This window comes from Hippocampus zosterae, chromosome 6 (assembly GCF_025434085.1).
Source record: "Hippocampus zosterae strain Florida chromosome 6, ASM2543408v3, whole genome shotgun sequence".
In the NCBI taxonomy this organism is placed as follows: Eukaryota; Metazoa; Chordata; class Actinopteri; order Syngnathiformes; family Syngnathidae; genus Hippocampus; species Hippocampus zosterae.
Window position 1 is genome coordinate 8,226,457 of NC_067456.1, and position 22,428 is coordinate 8,248,884.

A 22,428-nucleotide genomic window follows, 5' to 3' on the forward strand; every position below is an offset into this window, starting at 1 on the left:
GCCAGAGGCAGATTCCTCAGACTCATGAGGTATAACTCATGACAAGGGCACCCATTTGAAGTAATAATGGCCTGGGAAAATAATAACCACTAATATATCAGTAGACATAAACAAAACCAAAGCAGTTTAATAACGATGAGATGAATAGAACTGGGCCTCATTAGCATGGGTGTGAAATAATGGACTTGGTAACTTTGTAGGAAAAGAAAAACAAGAGTTGAAATGTGTTCAGGTTCCAAACAAAAGCCCCCAGGTTACAGTGTAAACACGAGGTGGGGGGAGCATGCAGCATCATCGCACAAGGGCCGACCGAGCCACACAGCTGATTACAGCAACCTCATCATCCTCGTCTCCTGCAGCTTTATGCTAATGCTATTACCGAGGCAAAACTTTAAATCAATGTCTCATAACTGAGAAATCTCAATGCAATTAACCCCAAAGGCCTTGTCAACTCAGCGTGAAGCCTCTCGAGAACGAAACAGTCTTTTGACTCCAACCAACTTAGGCTGCGTTCAAAAACACAGTAAGCTCTCAACGCCGCGCTTTAACATATTAATTGTGGAGGAACCGAGAGATGAAGCGCTGCAGTTTCTGCCTGTTTTCTGCCGACTGGAACAAAGGCGTGACCCCCAGGAAGACTTCTCCTTCCCGCCGCACCTCAATGAGGACCTGGTGAGGGCACAAACACGGTGAGCATACTTGGTAAGATAAATTGTTTTAACATGAATTTTATTCACACAGCAGGATCTAAATGAGCTCAAGACGCATTCCTGCAAGGCGCGGGTGGACTAATGGTTAGCATGTCCGCCTTAGTCTGAGTTCAAATCTAGGGCCTCCAACCTTGCTGTGTGGAGTTTGTAGACCCCCCGCACCCCCCGCCCCTCACGCTACGATCAGCAAAGACACACAGTCCCATTCCAATGTGGACAATTTTGTCTGTGTAATTATATCCATCCATTTTCTAATCCGCTTATTCTCACAAAGGGGTCACAGGCGCGCTGGATCCTATCCCAGCTGTCTTCGTGCAGTAGGCGGGGGATACCCTGAACTGGTTGCCAGCCAATCGCTGTGTAATTATATGTACCGGAAAGTTTGTTCAACAAAAAAAACATGGCATTTCAGCAGTAAGGATGGATTCTCCTTAAAACTGCCTTTTGTCCTGTCTAGTGGAAATCAAAACACAGATGCCGCTGAATTTGTAAAATCTCAAAACTTGGGTTTTAAATTAAAACCGTGATTTTAAAGTGGACTGGCAAATCAGTGTTGTTATATCTAGTTTCTTTCATCTTAGACTGCTGGCAAAGGCGAAGTCCTTCCTTTTTCAGCAGCACAGAAACTGTAATCCACGGTTAGATCTTGGTTACATATTGAAATTCACTTTTTTTTCTGAAGTCAACCCTTCAGGCATCTCCAGTTGGTCCAAAATGATGCTGCCCGTCACGTAACTGTAGCCCGTAAAAGGGAACATATAACCCTGATTCTGGCTTCCCTTCACTGGCTCCTTGTACACTTTAGAGTTTATTTGAAAATACTAATTAGTTTTCAAATCTTTAAATGAATGGTCTTGCCTCAGCTAACCTCTCTGAGCTCGTCCATCTCCTCCTGCTGTTGATATGCCTGAAGCCCGCCGTTCTTCTGACGCCCGCTCTCAATTTTTTGATATCTAATTTTATTCAAATATCACTCTTCAGGCAGTGATCTCTCGAGAAAAAAAGAAGCCTTGTGCCATTCACATGGTCGCAACGCATGAATATCCATCTATATTATCCCCTAGAAAAGATTGTCAAGATAATTTCACATATTTGACATGCAGAACATAGCGATAAAAGCATTCCTTGAAGGGGACGTGTTATACATATTTTATGCAGTTTGAGAGTTCCCACGTGTCTAAGTAAAAGGTCTCCGACATCCATCCATTCATTCATTTTCTGATCCGCTGATCGTCACAAGGGTTGCGGCGGGTGCTGGAGCCAATCCCAGCTGTCTTCAAGGTAGTATGCAAGGTACAACCTGAAGGGCTTGCCAGCCAATCGCAGTATCTCAGACATTTTAATTAATCTTTTAATAATTTAAATCAAAGAACAACCGATCTCCGCTTGTCGCACTGAAAATCACGGAGTAGCGTAGGATGGTCCTGTCGCATGCAAATGCCTTTACAGCGTTCGTTATCGGCGCTAAGGTGTTGCAACAAAGCCAGTGGCTACTCAGTTTTGCTGAGCCGGACTGACGCCTAACGATTTTCAGTCTCAAACTAAAAAAGCGGAAGTCAGAAGTGGAAGTTTTACTAAGTTTTTTTTTATAATCAAACGTGTACCATACAAAATAACTGTTGGTTCAGCCACTTTTAAAGGAATGGAGCGAAGTGCAAATCATTTGAATTAATACAATGTGGCGCTTCAAGCAATATGTAACGATGACAGCCATTGATCCAGCAAAAAGTATTACGAAGTAAAAGAAAAGAAATTACAGGGTTCCCTTGGTAGCAGCAAGGCAAATCTAAAGTGATGGGATTATATCGTACAATAGGCATTTTTATAGAGGCTACATCTCTACATTGCACAAATACTGAGTCTGGTGTGACTGTGAGAGAGTTTTGCTCTTTGCTCCCTTAATGTTGCTTTGGGCTTTTATTTGTCACACGGTAAGTGCCTGTTTGCTTCTGGGTCCAAATTCCGCTCCTCGGTCCTCACGTGACAGAGTCAACATTGTATATGGATTATGATTGGGGGGTGGGATCATAGAGTGAACTGACATTTGGCCTTTCAGTAGCCTGGAGAGAGTCTGCATGATGCACATTCCTCTGGACCATGTGACATGTGTAATATTTCATTTTTGTCCCAGGGAGAGAAGTGTGTAACAACAAGAATGAGAGAAACCCCACCTAGATGACAACTGTGTAAATTAAACATTTTTTTTTCTTTGAAAGGCTGTACATTGCGATAGTCGGGGAAAGGAAGAATACAAATATGTACAAAATATTTATACAAGATGTTTGTTGTTTTTTTCTCTTTCTTCTTTCTACATACATTCTTGCTGCTGGAGGCTGTAAATTTCCCCAGTGTGGGACGAATAAAGGATATCTTAGCTTATCTTATTTGTAATGGATTTAAATGATTACGTTCCTTGGGAAAGCCTCATATTCAGAAGCAGGGACAGCCGACAAATGCTACTTTTGGATGTTTAAAGTAGTGTGGTCTTTTAAATTGCATTTATTCAATATGCATTCAGATCAGTGTTCAGGCAAAGAAAAAAAAAAGAAGTTACTTAACAGTTAATTTTATCATGCATCTGTATCTCTATTTCCCGGGGATGCAAATAAATGGCCCAGATTCGGGGGAATGGCCCATATACACGCCGTTCCCCCATCAAGAGAGTTGTTCTGTTGTGTTTTCACCAAGCTTCCGAATTACACTTAGAGTGGATTTAAATGTTATTTCTCCATAACGTCCTCTTTAAACAGTAGAAACCTTTTTAAAAATCACAAGGCGGCAACAATTTCAGACTGATGATCCTGATCAGCTATTAATTGCTTCTTGGGAGCCGTTGCAGATATATAGGTCAATGAAGCTCTATTTTTTAAGGAAACGAGTGCCATCTCGCAAAGTGGGAGCAGACCGATGCCTGCTCAGGCTGAAGGACTGACTTGTCAATCATATTTGCGGGAGATTGTGGAGTTTTCTTTGATGTGCGCAACATGCACTACCTGAGTGCTCCTGCATCAGGAGAATACATTTCGCGTCGGCTCTTTGTAGATTGGTGATGTTGAAATGAAGCCCTTTCTCCTTGTCCTCGAACCTACACGACTCAGACAAGAAGAGATTGCGTCTACTTCTCTCTGAAAGACGACCTCTCGTGGCCCTACGTCTTGCGCTGAATCTCAAACTGCGATCATCAAGCATTTATCTGGCCTCGACACGTTTGTTTTACTCATTCAGATTAGGTCGCCGTCATAACCCTGAAACATGCTCCAAAGTCAAAAGAAAGTTCATTTACACACTTTTATCGCACGATTCCAGAAGGGCAAGAAAGAGTAAAGCTGTAGTTACTTGAGGTGATGCCATAGAAATGTATTTTATCGTGTATATTCACTGAACACACACAGCATATATAAAGCCTGTCACTCACCCCCAGGTCTATTAGTGTTCCAACTGCAGCGTGAGCAGCCTCCCGTGAGCAGCTCTCTGTGAGATGGCACACAAAGGCACGCATCATTCAAAAGAACAAACATATATCCAATAAAGAAAATAACGCGTCAGAATAATGGAACAAAGCCATTACCACTGGGACTGGTCGAATTTTTCCATTGTGTAACACTGAGTGGTTTCAATTAGGCTGTTCGGATTTTGTCTTTGTATGTGCGGAGGGGGAGGGGGGGGTGGCGGCCCGGTAGTCCAGTGGTTAGCACGTCAGCTTCACAGTGCAGTGGTACCGGGTTCGATTCCAGCTCCGGCCTCCCTGTGTGGAGTTTGCATGTTCTCCCGGGCCTGCGTGGGTTTTCTCCGGGTGCTCCGGTTTCCTCCCACATTCCAAAAACATGCATGGCAGGCTGATTGGACGCTCTAAATTGTCCTTAGGTGTGAGTGTGCAAATGGTTGTTCGTCTCTGTGTGCCCTGCGATTGGCTGGCAACTGATTCAGGGTGTCCCCCGCCTACTGCCCGAAGACAGCTGGGATAGGCTCCAGCACCCTCCGCGACCCTAGTGAGGATCAAGCGGTTCGGAAAATGCATGGATGGATGGATGTGCGGAGGTGTGTGTGTGTGTTTTTTTTTTTAGGGAGATGTGCTCACCATAGTACAGTTTCTTCTCAGTTGCTTTATCACACAGGTGTGAGCACAGCTGAGTCACAAAATCGCCTTCTGCCGGGGAGAAGATGGGGTGTTATTCCACGTGAATGTTCAGAGTCTGCACAAGTCATTTATTGTTCTCTATAAAATAGACGACATACAAATGTGCCCAAGCGCCAAAAGACATGCTAATACAGCAGAACCTCAAAGTTTGAACGCCATTCTCTATTTGGTACCTCCAATTTGTTTGCTTTGAAACTCCTTCTCGTAAATGATACAAACCAAATGAACCTGTCAAATGATCTCATCCCTTGATTTTAGTGACACAGTGGTGCCTTGAGATACCTGAGACACTTGCATCACAAGTCACCTACCGCTGCTAAAATAAACAGAAAAAGCAAATCCGTTTCCACAGTAAATGTCAACATCAAGAGTCATTTTTTAAGGGGTGCATTCAATGCGCCAATACACCGCTCGTATCACACATTTTTTTCTGGCGAGCCAAAGCAAAGACATCAACTTTGAATTCGGATCACTTGTATCGCAAGGAACCACTGTACATTCATTGAACATATGTGTCGTACATGAGAGGCCAGGGAGGGATGGAAAATGGGCAGTTTAACTTGGGAAGTGCTGACGGTGAGTCGAGTTCATGTATCATCATTTTTAACATTCTAAACTATTTTACAAGTGCAAACCAGTGAAGCAATCAATGTATAATTAAACATAATTATCATAAATTGTGTCCCACTGTTAACTGCAACAGTGTGTGGCGGACAAGGTGAGACACGTGCAGAAGGAATTTACTGCCTGTGCCCATGAAGCGAGTATCTTGAATCCATGCTTAATATAAATGACTTTGCTGACTTTTACAGCAGTGTCTTGACAAATTAGCTTGAGTCAATCCATGCCCGCACACTCGTACCCTAAATTTTTTTCTCTAGAAATGAATCAAAATGTTACTAATCCGTTCCAGCCTCACATTAAACCTTAACAAACACTATTTTCAGTGGGGTTGTATTGTATAAGGAAAAGAGCACTCTATAATATTGTACTTTATAAAAATGTAGTCAGAGCAGAAAATAGGACGTAAAGGAATAAACAGTTTGAGCAGCATTATACAATTGCGACTGTACATTTCTTTGTCTGTTTACATGCATCGCTTCACCCTTGAAGTTCAAATATCAATTGCTTAATGGGTTATAAAAACCCCAAACTCAGATGCTATCTGTCTGTAATAGTTTGCATTGTTTGTTAGCATTAAGCTATGCAGACTGTCCTAAGGCAACACTTTGAATTTGAATTTATTTATTTATTCATTTTTAATAATTGTTCAGTATTGCCAAATTACTGCCTATTGTGAAATGAGTTGGGTCGCCTGCCACTATCACGATACATTGCTCAGATCTCAAAATTAGCAGAAACAATGGTAAATGACGGTTCATATCTTGAAAAATTCCCAAGTTGGGTCACTTGAATCTCAGGTCACCAGTGTGCGTGACTTTCATTTCTCAGGAAAGGTAAAGTTAAAAAAAGAAACTAAACCAGGAAGAGGTGTGCGTAGGTGGTCCAGGAAAGCGGTGGTCCAGGAGAGAGCCCTCAGACGTCCGGCTAGCATGTTGCAGAGGAAGAAGAGCATGTCGGGACAGTGATTTGGCTGGCTTATCTGGGAACGAGAGAGCAAGAAAGAGGTTGATAGGAATGTCAATGGCAGGATGATTGGAAGAGTTCACGATGGAAAGAACATTTTCCGCTAGGCTGAACTCCCTGTGAAAAGTCTCTGTCAGCTGGCATGTCAAGCCGTACAGAAATCCAGCAGAAAAGATCTTTTAAATTTGGTTTCTGTCATTTTGTCCAGCAGCCTGTCGGCTCTTCTTTTTTTTTTTTTTTTGGCCTTAGACTGAAATAACTCAGCAAATGTGCTATGGACTGTTATGAAAGTTCATAAAAACATTCAGGGGCCCCAGAAGAGGTCTCCATGCCGGTCCGTTACTTTCACACTGAGGTTCACGTACGAGTGAACAACAATAAGGATGCAGGGTACCATGACATTTCCTTAAATGATCCGGTGACTATTCCGGTTTAAAGGTCAGAGATTCAAAGAAAGCTGTCATATAGCTTGACATATTTCTCCTGTCATGGGAATTTCAATATTTTCCTGCACGAGACTGCGGAAAGGCCATTTGAACCTGTTTAAAATCAACCCATATTCTTCAGTCTTATTCGAAGCCCATGCCATTTTTGTTGTCCAAGGTTTTGCATGGACACTGTTCATACCCCTTCAGGTGATCTACAGTCTTATCAACAAATTGTGTTGACAGCAAAGTGTAGTCCCTTGCCTGTATTACCTATTTTGGGGCTTATTAAGGAGCATATGTTCTGAGCATTCACCAGTTCCAGATTTACAGTGATTTCCGTGTTAAGTATTGAAGGCCTGTATGCTTTCTACCCACATTCTTGCTGCTGGAGGCTGTACATTTCCCCAGTGTGGGACAAATAAAAGATATCTTATCTTATCTTAAAACTAAAATTCACGCACAAACAATTAGGTACTTCTGCAGAGAATTTACAGTCAAGCGATTTCAAATATCAATCCACTAGTACGTCGATAAAATACTAAACAAGTATCACTACAATGTACACGTCACTACTAGCTCTAATCAGTAGCAAGTACTAATACAATGGTACCTCTACTTACAAACATCTTTTCACACGAAGTTTTGTTACATATTTGTATGCATTTTTATGCTTTAGAAAACATTTATGTCTGAATTTTGGGGGTGCTTGGACAGGATTAGGGCATTTATCTGCAAAACGCATCTCTACTTTCAAAACTTTCAAGTTAAGAAATTTCTTCCAGAATCAATTCATTTTGTAAGTAGAGGTACCACTGTACCTATGAGGGACACTTTTTGATGCACCTTTGCCTTGGATCTTATTAGATCGTGAAGGGTGCGTAACTGTTGAGTGTATTTACTTGACACCATTGCAACATGTTAGAGGATATTATGCGAGATGAGTAGCCATCCAAACCTCGACAGAAACAAATTTTAATGCAACAATTTCAGTGAAATGGAAGTAAATCCTCAGCCTTGACAGTAGAGCTGGTTACGAGAGCAAATGTTACCTCACAGAACTGATCCAGGTCTGCTTTGTGAGATGTCAAGGGTATTCAAGTGGGCTAACGAACACACTGTGGTCAGTTGCCAAAAGGGACAATATTTGTCAGGGAGCGATACGTGTTTTTGTTCAGGCAGCTGAGGGTGGCCAAGGCAGGAAAAGAGTATGAGCTTGCCAATCGTAAAATGTATATTATAATGAGTCTCTCCCGTGGTAGAGAGATCTGATAAGAACTAGATGTGACTGTGCATTAGATACAATCAATTATATCACTACTGAGGATTTATTTTTAATTCACCGAAGCTGGGTCTCAAGTAAATAAGGGATAAGAAGCTATAAAAAGGGTGACGAAAAACAGAAGTAGTCCGCACATGAATATTTGATTTGCAACATCCAGAAAGTTTCTTTGAAATAGACAGCACTGAACAGTCAAGGTCTTACGGGTAACAAACACCAAGTAATATAAGAGCAGAGACCAACAAAACACACCGTATGTACTGGGAAGGCAGCGCTTGAGAACATTCTGAAAATCTCAATGAAGCAGCATTAAACATTAAATATCTATCAACTGAATGCAACGCGCTCCCTTTTTGTCTTTCGAAATCAAGACTGAGCACAGAGGAAGACCGCTCATGGAGAAGAAAGCTGAATGCAATAACACTTTTGAAGCATGCGCAGCTTTGAAAATGTTCTCTGAGGCAAGAGTTGTACTAAATGACGCTCTCGAAGCTTTGGGTCAAAACAATATTTGGATGAAAAAGCTATTTCTGAAAGGAACTTGCCGGGGAAGATTGGAATCATGAACTATTTTCTGTTGTCAAAGTCAAAGGAAAAAGAAGCAAGCCTAATTGGAGAGTTGTGTGGATGGATGACGGTTGTGGTCAGTCGTGCTTTGATGTTATTCATTAACATCTTTTTTTTTTTTCCTCAACATTGTAACATTGTCACCTCCAAGTCACTTTGCCCACACTTGGGAGGTTGATTAGAAGCCCCGTGATGCTTTGAAAATTCACACATATCATTTCATGACAGTCTTCTATTAAAGCTGACACACATAGATATTGCCAATTGGTATTCAGGTAATGCGTTTCGGCTGCGTGGCCGCTTTTGTTATGGAGATGTACTCGCCACAAATGAGTCTGTCGTACTGTGGCTTGCCTAGTTTTGTCGTGGCCTGTTTGCACCCCCATAAGCTACCATAAGTAGTACATTAAGTGGGTCAACATCCGGCATGATTCTCCCTACATACAGTCGAACCTCTGGTGCTTTTCAATGGCACGTCATGGAGGCAGAAAAACCTCCATGGTATTGTTCAGGTACCTTGTAGGCATGCAAGTCCTGCTCCTCGCATTCAGAATCGCTTTGATACGGCTCATCTGTGATGGTCCATGTTAGCATGCCCTCTCTCTTCCAGAAATGACAGCTTGGATCGTCCCTCTGAACCTGTAGAGAAAGATAATCTGCAATGTTTGGAGGCAAACAGAGTGCATCCGTTTATGTGCGCAAAAATCACGCCGTTTATAAAAAATAAATAAATAAACACTCAAACTTTTTAATTCAATATTTTCCAATGGTAAGAACACATTCTACATGACAGTGGTTGATCGGCAATTGAATTGTGTTATGTCTCAGTATACATTTAGGGTACTATAAAAAATGCATCTTACTTCTTCCATGATTAAGATGCCACATCGCACCAAACTGTCAATTGCATCCACGGCGAAACTTTGAGAAGACTGGCAGGGCTGGAGAAAATGAGGGGAAAAAGTGAGAGAGAAGGTCAGAGGAACAAACAGCTTCACTCTCATCATGGAAGACGTGCGAAGGAAGACAGGTGACAAAGAGCATAGACTGTGAGGTGAAAACGAATATGAGTTCAGAGGAGAAGCGGAGTCGTCCATCGTGATGCATAAATGGGAGTGATATTTTGCCATGGAGGCTGAGCAACACTGCTGCAAGCAGAGCAGAAAAAAACACTCATATGAAAGGGGGGCTAACAGACAAAAGGTGCAGTATATCTGCCTCCAATTCGGAGCCCTTGAATTCAACGTGATGGAGCGTGTACACATGTACATGCGCCGAAACACACAGGACGAGCACACAATTCAGTACCAGCGGTGCAGGGTGAGTCACTGTTAAGCCCCATTAAACACCCATTGAACGAGACAACACCGGATGTGCGCGTGTGCGTGTGTGATATGAATGGAAACTCACGGGTCTAAAGCCTGGAGGCAGGAGATGGCAGAGCTGCAGGGCTCTTTCGGTCAGCTCCAACTGGCAGAGCACAACATCAAACTCCAAGTCGCCTTTGACCTCGTCTCCATCTGCACTGTCGGCCCTCACCTTGCTGCTGATGCCACTGCTGGCAATCTCACACAGCATGGCTGACACTGCACATGCTGGGGGGGGGGGGGGGGGATACATGCATTACTTAGTCAACAAACAGACTGCGCATATATATAGAGTGTCGTGAACTTGTATTTCAGTCCATTTACAGAGGACAGTTTGAAAAGGGTGAAAAAGAGTGACTTCGCCTCACACAATGTGGAGAGCTGTTACCAAATGTATAAGTTAATGGATAATAGAATGAGGAACTCACTGTGCGTGCTTCATCGTACGGAGAGATGTTACTAATATTGTGTTGCACTTAAGTATGTGCCTAAAAGGTTCGATCAAAATTGTCTTTGAAATGATCATCAGACTTCCATGTTACGCATGACCACATTAGATGGCAATAGGAAAAAAAAAGGTTAGTAATTTAGCATCGTCTATTTGCCACAGACATCAATTCCCAACCAGTGTGCTCCAAGATAATCAGGCATGAGGCAAGAAATTCTGAGATTTATTTCGTACAAATTAAATCTTTATTAGTTCATCTAGCTATTCCATTCCAATGTTTGGTGACAGACAGAACGTTTCAAAGCTCTTCCACTGGATGGCATTTCAGTGTACTTTATATCCTTTCGGTGAGATTTTTGTTTGGTAGCATGCACTGAGTTGTTTTTTTTTCTGCCGTAAAATATGTGCCCTGGCTCAATAAAGTTTGGGAAACACTCGTTAAGGGTAGCTGCTGCCAATTAGGGATCATTTGGACTAATTCCCGAGCAGAAACCTCGAATTCCCACAAAAATGGCTGCTTCAAACCAAAACGGCCGACTTCCTGTTCAACTTCGGGGTCTACGGCATTGTCTTGTGTGTCCTGTTGTGATGGACTTGTTGACCGAATTTTGTGTCAATGAATTAAATTGGTGTCAATTTTTCACACACACAAAAATATATTATCTAGTGATCCATACTCTTGGCTGGCATATTGGTATTGCTTCAGAGGTGAAAAAGTTTTAACGGGACACCCGTAACAGTTTGGCTTATTATGAGCAATTGAGAGCAAAGCCTCCGTTTCCTAACGCCCACTGCCCACAATCACTTCCGCAACCGAAAGAAACCGCGCTTACATAATGATTGATGCACAGATGCGTTATCAAAAGGCATTGTACGTGCCTTTAAAAAAACAACAACAACAAAACAACCTCAATGTGTTTAAAAATGCAAATGAGATTGACAGTCAACTGTCACTCAAGTGCTTTGGAAACAGCACAGAGCAGCTAAAAATCTACGTCATCAACCTAGCGGACGTTAATGGTTCCCATGGCAATGGCTGAAAAGCAGCAGCACCGCCAAGGTTCTGATATCCTTGAGTTTGGAATGTCAAACTCTTTGTGTATACCGAATATGTTTGCTCTTAGTGCTGTGACATGACAGATTTATTTCCCCCATTCTTCTCTCAGAGCTTTAGAAGTAGATATAAACGCATTGTTCAGACCAGACTTTTCACCAAGTGATATATGGCTTAGTGTGTCTTTGCAGAAAACGATATAGTATGTTTTCACGACTTTTGATACGTACAACCTGGACCAGAAGAATATCTACCGTGCTGTTGAAAAGGAGGCTCTGGAGAGACAGTGTGCGAGTGAGAGAATTGGATGTGAAACTTTAAGAGGAACATATTAACTCTCAAGTGCCCACTGTGGCGGAGTCATCAATAGGAACCAGACTCTCAAGAACAGGTTTGACCAACCACATTGAAAAAGGAAAGATGAGAAAAAGTAAGAGCAATCGACAGTACAAGTGTGGGAGAGGAGAGGCAGCAGATCAAGGTTGAGCAGATGGTCAGTGAGCGTGGGGACTGAGATTGAGAGCCGTCTATTCCGGACGGAGCCGGCCAAGCTTCATTAGAGGGGGGAGAGAAGGTAGAATGATGCTTTGATAGAACCCAAGAAAGCTGAAAAGAGCAGTTGAGCGATTAAAGGAAAACATCTTTTTTTTTAAATTATATCGCTTAGTGGTTAAACGAAATTGACTTTTTTTTTCTACTTCAGAGTTCCTGCTACTTTAACAATGTGCTCCGGCGAAAAAACAAACGGCCCTGTGTGACTATCTCTCTTAGTTCGACTTGCGAAGTAAATATGAACATTTCCACTCATTTTCACTGTATGACTGATAAATACTTGAATAGTAAAAGGGGAGTGCCTGTATTGTCATGTTCTCTGCATGTTGTGGGTATCGACAGCAGAATTTGCAGTTCAGTGATTTGGTGTCCCTAAAATACCTCAGCCTGATAAAGATATGCAGCCACTCAACCCGAAAATAGAATTTCCTGAATTTTGTTTGTCATGACCATTTCCTCACAAAATGAGTCCGGCTCATTATCAGAATTTGTCTCCTCTGGCACATTAGTTTTTTTTTTTGGGGGGGGGGGGGTGAAAGTAAGCACTGGTTGTCCTCTTCACCATTGATCACAATGTACAAGAATTATGTGAGTGGATGGAGCTTGCTATATATTTTTAAATACACCTTAAATCGCAAAATGTTACATCAAATAAGCAGGTATAATCTTAGTGTCCACTTGCACATGCAGTCCACTTGTTTATTTGGATATGCTGAAGTGGTCAAGACACAGATTTGTTTGCATTATAGTTTGATTTTTCTTCTTTTTTTTGGCCTTGTAAAGATAAGCAGATGTAGTTGCTTCAGAGTCTATTTTTCATGCATGACTGACTTAGCAATGACGGCATGAATCCCAACAATTCAAGCTGGGGGCAACGTAATGGTAGAAAGAACAAATTACGGATGTCGTTGCACTAATGGCCACTCAAGCCTCTGTGGTTACAGACGAAAAAGCTCATGTGCTTGTTGCGTCTGCTAAACCTGAGTATTAAGAAGTGCAACTTTTAAAATATCATGTTTCAAATCGATTTCCCATCCTGCCAAGGCAACTGTCACAAGTCGCAGCCAAAGCCTCCCACGAACACCACCACGCGAAGAGAACATAAGATCTCAACATGACTTTCGGGCTGAAATGTGAAGGAAAGTACCGCCATCTTACAAAAATACATGCATGAAAAATCACTCACCACCAACTGCTTCCAAAATAAAAGTATGGGTGACAATCTGGGACTGAAGGTCAAGGTGATGTGCGGCAGCAAAAGTAGGACGAGGCACAATTAAAGGGTCTTGCCTAGAGGTCAAAAGAAGATATGGTGTGCAAGGTTTTCGGAGTTATACTCATTTATATTGCAATGCTGGAGGACTGACCTTGATGGGACTGCAGCGATGATGAGGTGAGGGGCCAGCAGTGTCACGGAGTAGTGGACCACCTCTGTTAGACTTCCTCCAAATCCGACATCTTTATTCCTGAACAAGAGCTCCTCCGTGAGCCAGCTGACATCACGACACAAGACGGATGTGCTCACACCCTGCCCAACAAGAAGTTAATTTATCATCAATGTCAGTGGAACTTATCACAATTGCTGTGAAATTATGGAAGAGTTCCATCAGATTTCTTGCAATGAATGTTATGACTCTATACTGAAGTCTCAGAATTGAAACCTTATAAGCCCCCAAGGACCACGAGTCGTCTATGGATCTATTAAAAATATATATCATAATAAAAACCTGTTGTTGCAAGTTTAGTATTGTAGTGTATGAGCAAACACGAGTGCTGCCGGAGACAAGCTAGCAGTGGAAAAACAATGAGGAGATGATTTACTCCAAAATGTGTTACTTCAGATCTGTGCATCAAACTGGTAGCCCTTCACAATTCATCAGTACCCAAAAAGTAGCTCTCAATTCCACAATTCAGATTCCACCAGTCCAAGAATCCACTGTACCAGCATGGGCTTTGCGTTTTCCTTGACATTTTGTGTTTTTAATTGTGACACATTTCACAAGGAAGGAGCAGCCTCAACATATGTTAGCAAGGGTGTGAGGGGGAGGAGAGGTGGGGGTGAGCAACGTGCTCCTGTCCCAGCGCACCTGCTTGGCAACGCCGCCCACCAGGCCGCCCCGCCATGGACACCACTGCCTCGTCAACAGCCCCTCCTTACCCATCAGCGATGGAGGCGGACGTCTCACGAGCCGCCAGCAGCGGTCCTTCCTGACAGACTCATTGTTTCTCACACCCTCCAAGCAAGCTGCAGTGAGATCGGCCATCCCCAGCCTCCTCCCACCCACTTTGACAGCAGCCACTAACCCCGCCACTGTGGCGAGGCCTGCAAGCTAACGAGTGAAAATGAGTTGCAGTGCTCCCGGGCGATAAATAGAAAATAAAAGAGACAAGAGGAAGGTGGAAAGAGGCAGGTTAGACGAAAGAGACAGCAGTTATACGGGTGTCCTTGCATTTTCCTTAAAAAAAAAACATGAAAAACATGAGTAGGGTCTGTTCTGCAAATAGCTTAGCAGTGATGGGACACTGTGACCTGTCTACCCCATAGCCCAAAAATACATTTTAGAGCTGTAATTTCAATATCGTGATACCACACCGTCTTTGCTTACGATTAGCATACCGTCAGAATCTAATATCGGCCCAGACCTCGAACAGCACTGGCTGGTAAGGAACTATGTTGAGGTGATCGATCTCGATATAGACAAGCTTATATGTTGGTGACAGGCTAAGTTTAGCTGGGGTTATGAGAGTCTTTGCCGCATACTTACATCATTCAACAGTGTTTGCTTTATGTTTTTTGAATTAATCTTCACATGTATGACTGTTAATGTTAAAATGTGACTTTCAAATTGCATGTTTAGTGAATGTATATATTGTGTATGCTGTTGCTTGCTTGATCCTGGAACACATGGATGATACATTTACCTTGCGGTGTCTGTATAGCAAAAGACTGGATAGCAGACTGGTGGACATCACAGCCATGCAGGAGGTTACAGCTGGGAAGGAGAGCAAAACTCACAAATCCTCAATACCATTGCACAATGCAAACGTGATTAAAACATCTCACGGGGATTCATTTACACAGCAGCAGGGGAATATTATCTCCTACTTACAGAAGATGACGTGGACGGCAATCGCCATGCTGAGCTCGCTCTCCTGATGAGTTAGCTCTGCGGGTTTTGACGCTGAACGAGAAGGCAGAAGCCACGATATCTTCCTCTGACCAAACTCACTTTCAGTGCTTGATAGAAAAAGCAAACAGCCCGAATCAATATTGGATAAAATGTCAATTCTTGATGGAATGATCACACTGCTAGAGCAAATACAGATATCGCTCACACAAGTCTGCAGCTGGAGATTTTTGTTGTTGTTTCTTTTAATGCTCCAAATGTGGATTATACAACACATCTCTCAGAGTGTCAGTGTCCCCCACTGTACATTCCCTGCTCAGCAGCAAGCATTAAGATGACACAGTGACTCGCCGGTGTGCACGGTGGAGCATTTAGTGGTGCCCTATATTTCCCTCAGGAACACTGAGCTAAACAAGCGAAGACCGGACCAGGTGGCCCCCTTTGATTGAGTGGCCCCGTTGCTCCTTAACACCGTCATGAGGACGGAAACAACTTTTGGCTGAGAGAGAGACTCATGGGGAAAAGAAATGCGTGGATGAAATAAACTGATGGCCATATACAGTCGTCTTTTAACTTCAAGGAACAACAACAAATGAAAAGTAGCAGGGCTTCATTCAATGACAAGATACGAAAGCCATTTTCTGTCATTTCTGTCGACGAGGTAAGCTCATCACGTGCAAAATAACACTGCTGGTCCGAGGTGTACTCCATATAGCTCTCTGGAGCCTTGTGCATCATTGCTTGGATAGAGAGTGTAGCTGAGAAAGTATTTTATATCTGTCACTGCTGTTTGACAGATTTGCCAGGGCCTTCAGTGAAATGCGATACGCTACAAATATTCACAGTATATTAGGTAATCCCCTCGATATTGCCTAGTATGATGGCTAGCACCAAAGCTTGTTAACATTGTCAAATAAAAGAAAACAAAATGACACGCTGATAACACTCCGGTCGAACTATCCCCATTCTGCCATTCATCACTTCTCATCTCACTGAATCCCTTTTTTTCCCTCCCTTTTGCACGCACGCTCTTTTCTTTGCCTGTCAGAAGCCAAGGCTACTCATTGAGGATGTTCATCGAACCTTTACTGTGGCAGTGCAAGATTTAAAATATAGAATTATTATTATTATTCAAATGCTGGGTCCAACTAAATTTTGTGGCGAATTTCCAAGACAAAACGTGTGTGTGTGTGTGTGTGTGTGTTTGACATTGGTACGTGAGATTACCTTTCGTTAATGATAACAGGCAGCAACAAATCCTGTAGAGGGCGCCATTCAACTGCTCTGCACCTGTAGGATGCGTACATCTCCTACACACGCACACGCACGCGCGCGCACACAAACACACACACACACACACACACACACACACACACACACACACACACACACACACACACACACACTAGCATAACCAATAATCCCGGGCTGCTTAACACAAAATCTAAATCATAATGATATGTTTACTTAAACAGCGACTTCTAAAGAACAGATTATCAAGCATTGTGTGCAATGGAGCCTCTTCTTTTATTACTACCATATATTTACTTCACATTAGCCGCTATGGTACATTTAGCTGTTCTCTTGTGCGTTGTGAACAGCATAAATATATATTCCTGTGTCTGTAAAATTATGAAAATCATTCCTTGCACTGTTGCACTCATGATCCAACGGCATTTCTGTGTCTATATTTCGCTTTCCCAGTGATTGAGCCATCTGCATTGTCCTAACTTGTTACACATTTATAACCAGCTTTGCGTGTGTGTAACCGCTAATATTGTATGGCTCCATTTCATACATCATGTAGTATTGTGAGGGATTCAAAATAACGTTTGAATAAAGAGCCCTCACTCACACTATACTGATGAGGCCTTAGGGTGGTTAGAATCTGTGCAGATTTATTCCCTCTCATCGATTATTTATTGCATTCCTCATGGCTTTAAGACCTTTGAAAAAAAAGTTTGGGATGGTGACATAAGCTTTTGTGTAATTACTTTTTATCAGCGTGAATGCAGACTTTGACTCAACCATTTTAAGCAAAGACCAATATTTTTTTTTATGGTAATAAGTGAGTAATTGAGCATGCAAAAACGTTTTCACACAATGCTATCAATCTAAGCTATAATAACTCCAACAATAGTGTTTTGTTAAGCAAGATGCCATTGTTTCAAATTCCTAAAAAGTATGATCGTGATTTTGGAGACGTGAGCACTCCACACAACGGCCACAAAATATTCTTCATGTGTGTTCACCTTAAGAGAAAAGGGCTGGGCGAGATGAATCCTAACAATTCCTTCAGATTTCCTCCAAAGAAGAGACAACAGCCAGCGGTATAGAGAGCTCGTCTGTAAGACGTGGGAGGGAAATATTTTCAATACAAGTGCATCACACTCTTCGAAATGATATAGTGGGGCTTCGCTATTAGAAAGCACATTATGTGGTGCCGCTAATGAGCAAGAGTGTATGATGATGGAGAAACAGTGACGCAGAGAGTGTGTCCCAATGAGAACTTTGTGAGTCCGAACACATCTGAATGACAGAACCAGATGGTGAGGCAAGAACCTTTTTATGGCAATTAGCTGAAAGTTACACCCACTCTCCAGTGCGCACTCGACGTGCAGATAATAGAGGGTAAATAAACATCGACGACATGCAAACCTCACCTAAACAACAAAGTGCCAGCAGGAATGCAAATTAGATTGCGCTTCGTGATAATTTGGTTTTTCATTTACCCTCCAAACTTGCGACAGAGGCCACAACAATAACAGATAATGCGTATAAAAAACATTTGAGGGTGCTTTGTGTGGTGACGGCCATTTTACCTGCATGTGTGACTCTGGCACAGAATCATAGGAGATACCCACAGGAACCAGACTGATATCAGGGACAGATCCCTCTTTGATGAGATGCCTGATGTGAGCCAGCCACTGGCACCCTTGACCAGACTCTGCTGACACACCGACACTTAAGGATTGGCCCTCATGTAGCAGCTCACGTACTAACTGTAGAGGACAGAAAGAAAAAGAGAGAGAGAGAGAGAGAGAGAGCGAGCAATAAGACATAGTATAGAAGTAGGTCTGGAAGGTCGTGACAGTCACGAGCAATTAGCATAAAATCCCTGATATGCATTTTAAATTCTACATTAGCTAAATGACATGTCAAGGCCTTGAGGGGGAAGAAGAAAAAAAAGCCTAAAAATGTGTTTGCGGCGGCTGAGGAACATCAAGTCAAAATGCTAACTAGATAAGGAGCAGATATAAAAGAGACCATGGGGCCAAACTTCATAATATTCAAGAATATTAAATTATGATTTTACAAAAAAACTAAGCGGAGCGTACTCAATAAACACTCGTGGCAATTTAACATTGACATTGGGTTTAACCAATAAACAAAAATGCTTTCAAACACACAGCCAATGTGCTTTTTCACATTAATGGTCAAAGAGAGGGGGAAAAAAAAACACACCAAGTCTCTCATGAAGAACCCGCTAGTTTAAGAGAGATTGAAGTTCTGTGAAGTAATAACTGGCCAAGCGCTTTTATTAAGATATACAGCAATATATTGCTCTTAATAAAAGCAGTTATGCCTCCAAATGAAGTATCTTTGGAGAAATGATACGAAGCACTAGGGGCTCCCTTTCTACACACAAAAAGGAAGCCGGTGAGAAGGCGATGAAGACTGAAAAACGAGAACAAAAAAAAATAAAGGTATGGCATTACTAGAGGAGTAAAAGCAAAGTGAGACAATTATTTGCAAAAGGAGAGGATAAAAAAACACAGATAATGGATGGAAGAGTGAGTTTGATGAGGCTGAGTTTGAAGGAGAGCTTAAACGACAGCTTTTAAATTGATTGAGGAGCTGACTGGGTTGGGATAAAAAGAACAGCCCACCCAAAGACAAATTATAAGGCCACGTAGCTATCTTGTGCTTACCCAGCCATTTTGTACCATCACCACCCTATACATTTCCCCCCCCCACCTCCAGCAAAATATATCATGTATTTCTGATTCATGACCGAGACCTTCATCTCCATTCACTTGTGAACAGGCTGTTTGTATGTTTCAAGACACGTGGCTAATGAGGAACTGTTCCAATTGTCAGTCTTGAATAGATTGTGCGGTGAGGAGGGATTATTTATTTTATTGTATTAGAGGGGTGAGTCAGAGAAAAGGGAGCGCGGAACCTGATTTAACCTCTGACGGATTTGCATATGTGTATGATGCCTGAGCAGATGACTGCCATTACTGTCACATTCAACCTCATCCTCAAGACAACACGTCAAACTTACAGAGGTCATGACAGGCATGTACAGATGGTCCATTTCGGCATCCTGCTCCGTCGCTGCAGATGGCGGCAAGAAGATCATGCCGATTTTCTGAAGGATCGTCCTAGAGGAGAATCTGCTATGCATCATTTCACACCAACTAAATAACAGGCAAGTATCCAGTTACCCGAGTTTTAACTGCCCCCCTTCTTAATCAAGACCCAAGCGGCTAACGAATAATTAAGATCCTGTATACAGTGATGCCTTGGGATAAGAGTGACCTGACTTACTAATTTTTCAAGATACAAGCTGTTGTGAGCTGGTGTTTGACCAATTTTTATGTTTGTTTTTACGTCCAAGCAAACAAGCGAGCTACGAAAGCTAGATGGCGGAAGTGATATTCAATCACCTCACTACACAACAAGCAGCAGATTGACAGCTAGCTAGTGAACCATTATTCAAAAAAAGATGCCTCAAGTTGTTTATTGCCACAACCAGTTGGGAGTTTACTGTCAAGCTTAACATAAAACTAATTAGATTCAATTGATTTCAACTGGGAAAAAACGACTTCAACATCTTTTGAGCTACTAGCATGGTCGCAGAACTAATTCATTGAACTGCTTTCGCAAGGCATCACTGTACATGAAATGAACGTCAAAGTGAATTTACTCACACAAAAGAATCAATGTGTATTTGTGATCACGGTGCTGTTTTACATCACGAACGTGATGAAAGTGTGGTCGTTTTTTTATACCTGAGGAAGGAGTTCTTAACTTGGATCAGACAAATTGCATATGGCACTCTTAGGTTGTTACAGAAGAGCGCCAAAGAAAGGAGAACGCTGTCCAAGATACTCTGACGCACATACACGTAGACCAGCAGCGATCCCTGTATTATGTAATAGAGGCAAACTTCGCGTAAGCAACATGCATCACATTGTCGTTCCATTGTACACGTAACAATGATGGGTCTTTCAGGCGTGCAGAGATTAAGGAGACTACTGTCGTGATAGATAACAAGGTGGAAAACATCAGAATTAGGTGTGGAGAGGCTGTAGGTAGACACACTCAATGAGACTTTCAAATTGACTTTTTTAACACAATAATCAACATTCAAGTCATGAGGAAATATGTGCTGTAGTTATGTACAGCAAAAGCAAATGCACATAGAGCAACCAAAAACAATGTGTGATGGAAGATTTAATGAAGGTGGACTACACAGAGAAATCAAATATAGCAGTATTTTTCTTTTCTGGCAGTTTTAATGAAAAGCCAGGTAAAAACCAACAATGAGAGGACTCGAAAGTCTTTTTATCCCCATTGCGGTAACCTCATTTTATAATGACCTATTACTCTGCTTATTGTTCTGCTTTTAAGAATCTCTCACACTTTTATACCTACGTTTTATGAGTGAAGGGGTAGAGCTAACTGGAGCGACTAAAGGGGTACAGATTATGCAGCTGGCGCATTAGTGTTGAATCAAATCTCAGTTCAATTAATTTGCTGTCCGTGCTTCTGTCTGACAGCTCCTCTGTTGTCGTTCCTAAGAGTGTTAAAATGATTCATTAATTCATTTCATTTGGATTCTTTAATTCATTTTTTATGTCCCTCTTACTGATCTGATAATAGTGATGGCCAAACTACGTTTTTAATCTCTCGTGTCTTTAGCTGTAGACAAAACAACTCACTTCACTCGGAAAGAAAAGAATACATCTCTCTCTCCCTCATTATTTTATTTGAAGTTAAATCATTATTTTATTTGACGTTTTATTTGAAGTTAATAATTGAGATGAGGGATGACAAGTGAAATTGCCATAAGAGACAAAGTAAAAATATCACACAGACAAATAGATTATACAATTGAAACCAGAGAGGTGCAAAATAGTCAATAAATCAATTGATAGATTTAACTAATGATATCATTACAACGATGTTGTCTGCCATTACAAGAAAAAGTCAAAAGTCATGGGACAAGTGAGAGAATTTTCACATTTAGATGCCAGATAAATGTTTTGGAAGAATTTTTTTAAATGAATGAATTGCACTGGGTGAATAGAGAAAACCTCTTTAGCCTCATTAGATGGTCGAGTAGATGGTCAAAACACAGCCTAATTCCTATCACAAGCGTGAGGGAGTTAGTCTAAACACTCGTGCCTCAACACCCAGCATGGTGGAAGGCCTTATGCACTTCTAATCATCTGGAAATAAGTTGTGCGTGCGTGTGTGCGCGTGCATGTGATGATCGAGCGCCGGTACCTCTTCTGAGGCTCTGTGCAAAGCCACAAAATGGCTGAGGTTCACTTGAATACTGCCAAAAAGAGAGGCAAACATCTTCATCATCACCCAGCCCACACATCTAGGCACGAGCAGAGTGGCGGCAATGCAGACAGACAGAAGAAAGGAGACAAAAATGAAAATTAATGGTTGATGATGACGGGAGTGGGATGACACATGAAAGGCAATAATGGACAAACAAGAAAGGCAGTGAATTCCTGTTTGTCACATACACACGGGAGTGCGAACTGGCCAACTTCTTGATAGTACCGGTACATATATTTTCCATTTTAATTCTGAGGCTCTTCAGTTTTACTTCAGATCATTTCCCTGAAGACAAAAACAATATTTGCAAAGTACTGCAACATTTAGTCAGAGTGCATTCGCGACGCTGTTCCAAAATTGAGAAAAATTGTATCACAAAACATGTGTTGAATGAGCTGTTCTTGACCCTCAAAATGATTTTGCAGCTCTAATAACAGCACATGCAGAGCAAGAATGCAGCACGTAGGAATTGCATGCTTTTCTTCATTTCTGGGTTTGTGCTTTTGGTGCTGTACTTGTCATTTCTGTTCAACATGCGTCGATTTTTTTACAGAATATACAGGTAGCTTACTTGCAAAGAGTAGTGTG

General features: G+C 41.9%; 1 protein-coding gene across 3 annotated transcripts in view; it reads right to left on the reverse strand.

Annotated features, from left to right (window-relative positions):
• Positions 1-315: 315 nt before the first annotated feature.
• gpat2 (glycerol-3-phosphate acyltransferase 2, mitochondrial) overlaps positions 316-22,428 on the reverse strand; it is a 60,662-nt gene continuing 38,549 nt past the window's right edge. For 2 of the 3 annotated variants that reach the window (XM_052068548.1, XM_052068549.1), the window contains 18 exons: positions 21,778-21,877; positions 20,277-20,410; positions 19,547-19,646; positions 18,081-18,260; positions 17,511-17,603; positions 16,486-16,568; positions 15,241-15,368; positions 15,053-15,123; positions 13,498-13,658; positions 13,317-13,420; positions 10,120-10,304; positions 9,573-9,650; positions 9,226-9,348; positions 6,331-6,451; positions 4,789-4,857; positions 4,126-4,181; positions 3,704-3,795; positions 316-669 (listed from right to left, as the gene is read on the reverse strand). In XM_052068548.1, the coding sequence (XP_051924508.1) occupies positions 513-669; positions 3,704-3,795; positions 4,126-4,181; positions 4,789-4,857; positions 6,331-6,451; positions 9,226-9,348; positions 9,573-9,650; positions 10,120-10,304; positions 13,317-13,420; positions 13,498-13,658; positions 15,053-15,123; positions 15,241-15,368; positions 16,486-16,568; positions 17,511-17,603; positions 18,081-18,260; positions 19,547-19,646; positions 20,277-20,410; positions 21,778-21,877 (2,035 nt within the window). In that variant the 3' untranslated portion in view covers positions 316-512. The remainder of the gene's footprint in view (positions 670-3,703; positions 3,796-4,125; positions 4,182-4,788; positions 4,858-6,330; positions 6,452-9,225; positions 9,349-9,572; positions 9,651-10,119; positions 10,305-13,316; positions 13,421-13,497; positions 13,659-15,052; positions 15,124-15,240; positions 15,369-16,485; positions 16,569-17,510; positions 17,604-18,080; positions 18,261-19,546; positions 19,647-20,276; positions 20,411-21,777; positions 21,878-22,428) is intronic. The other variant, XM_052068550.1, reaches the window with a different exon arrangement.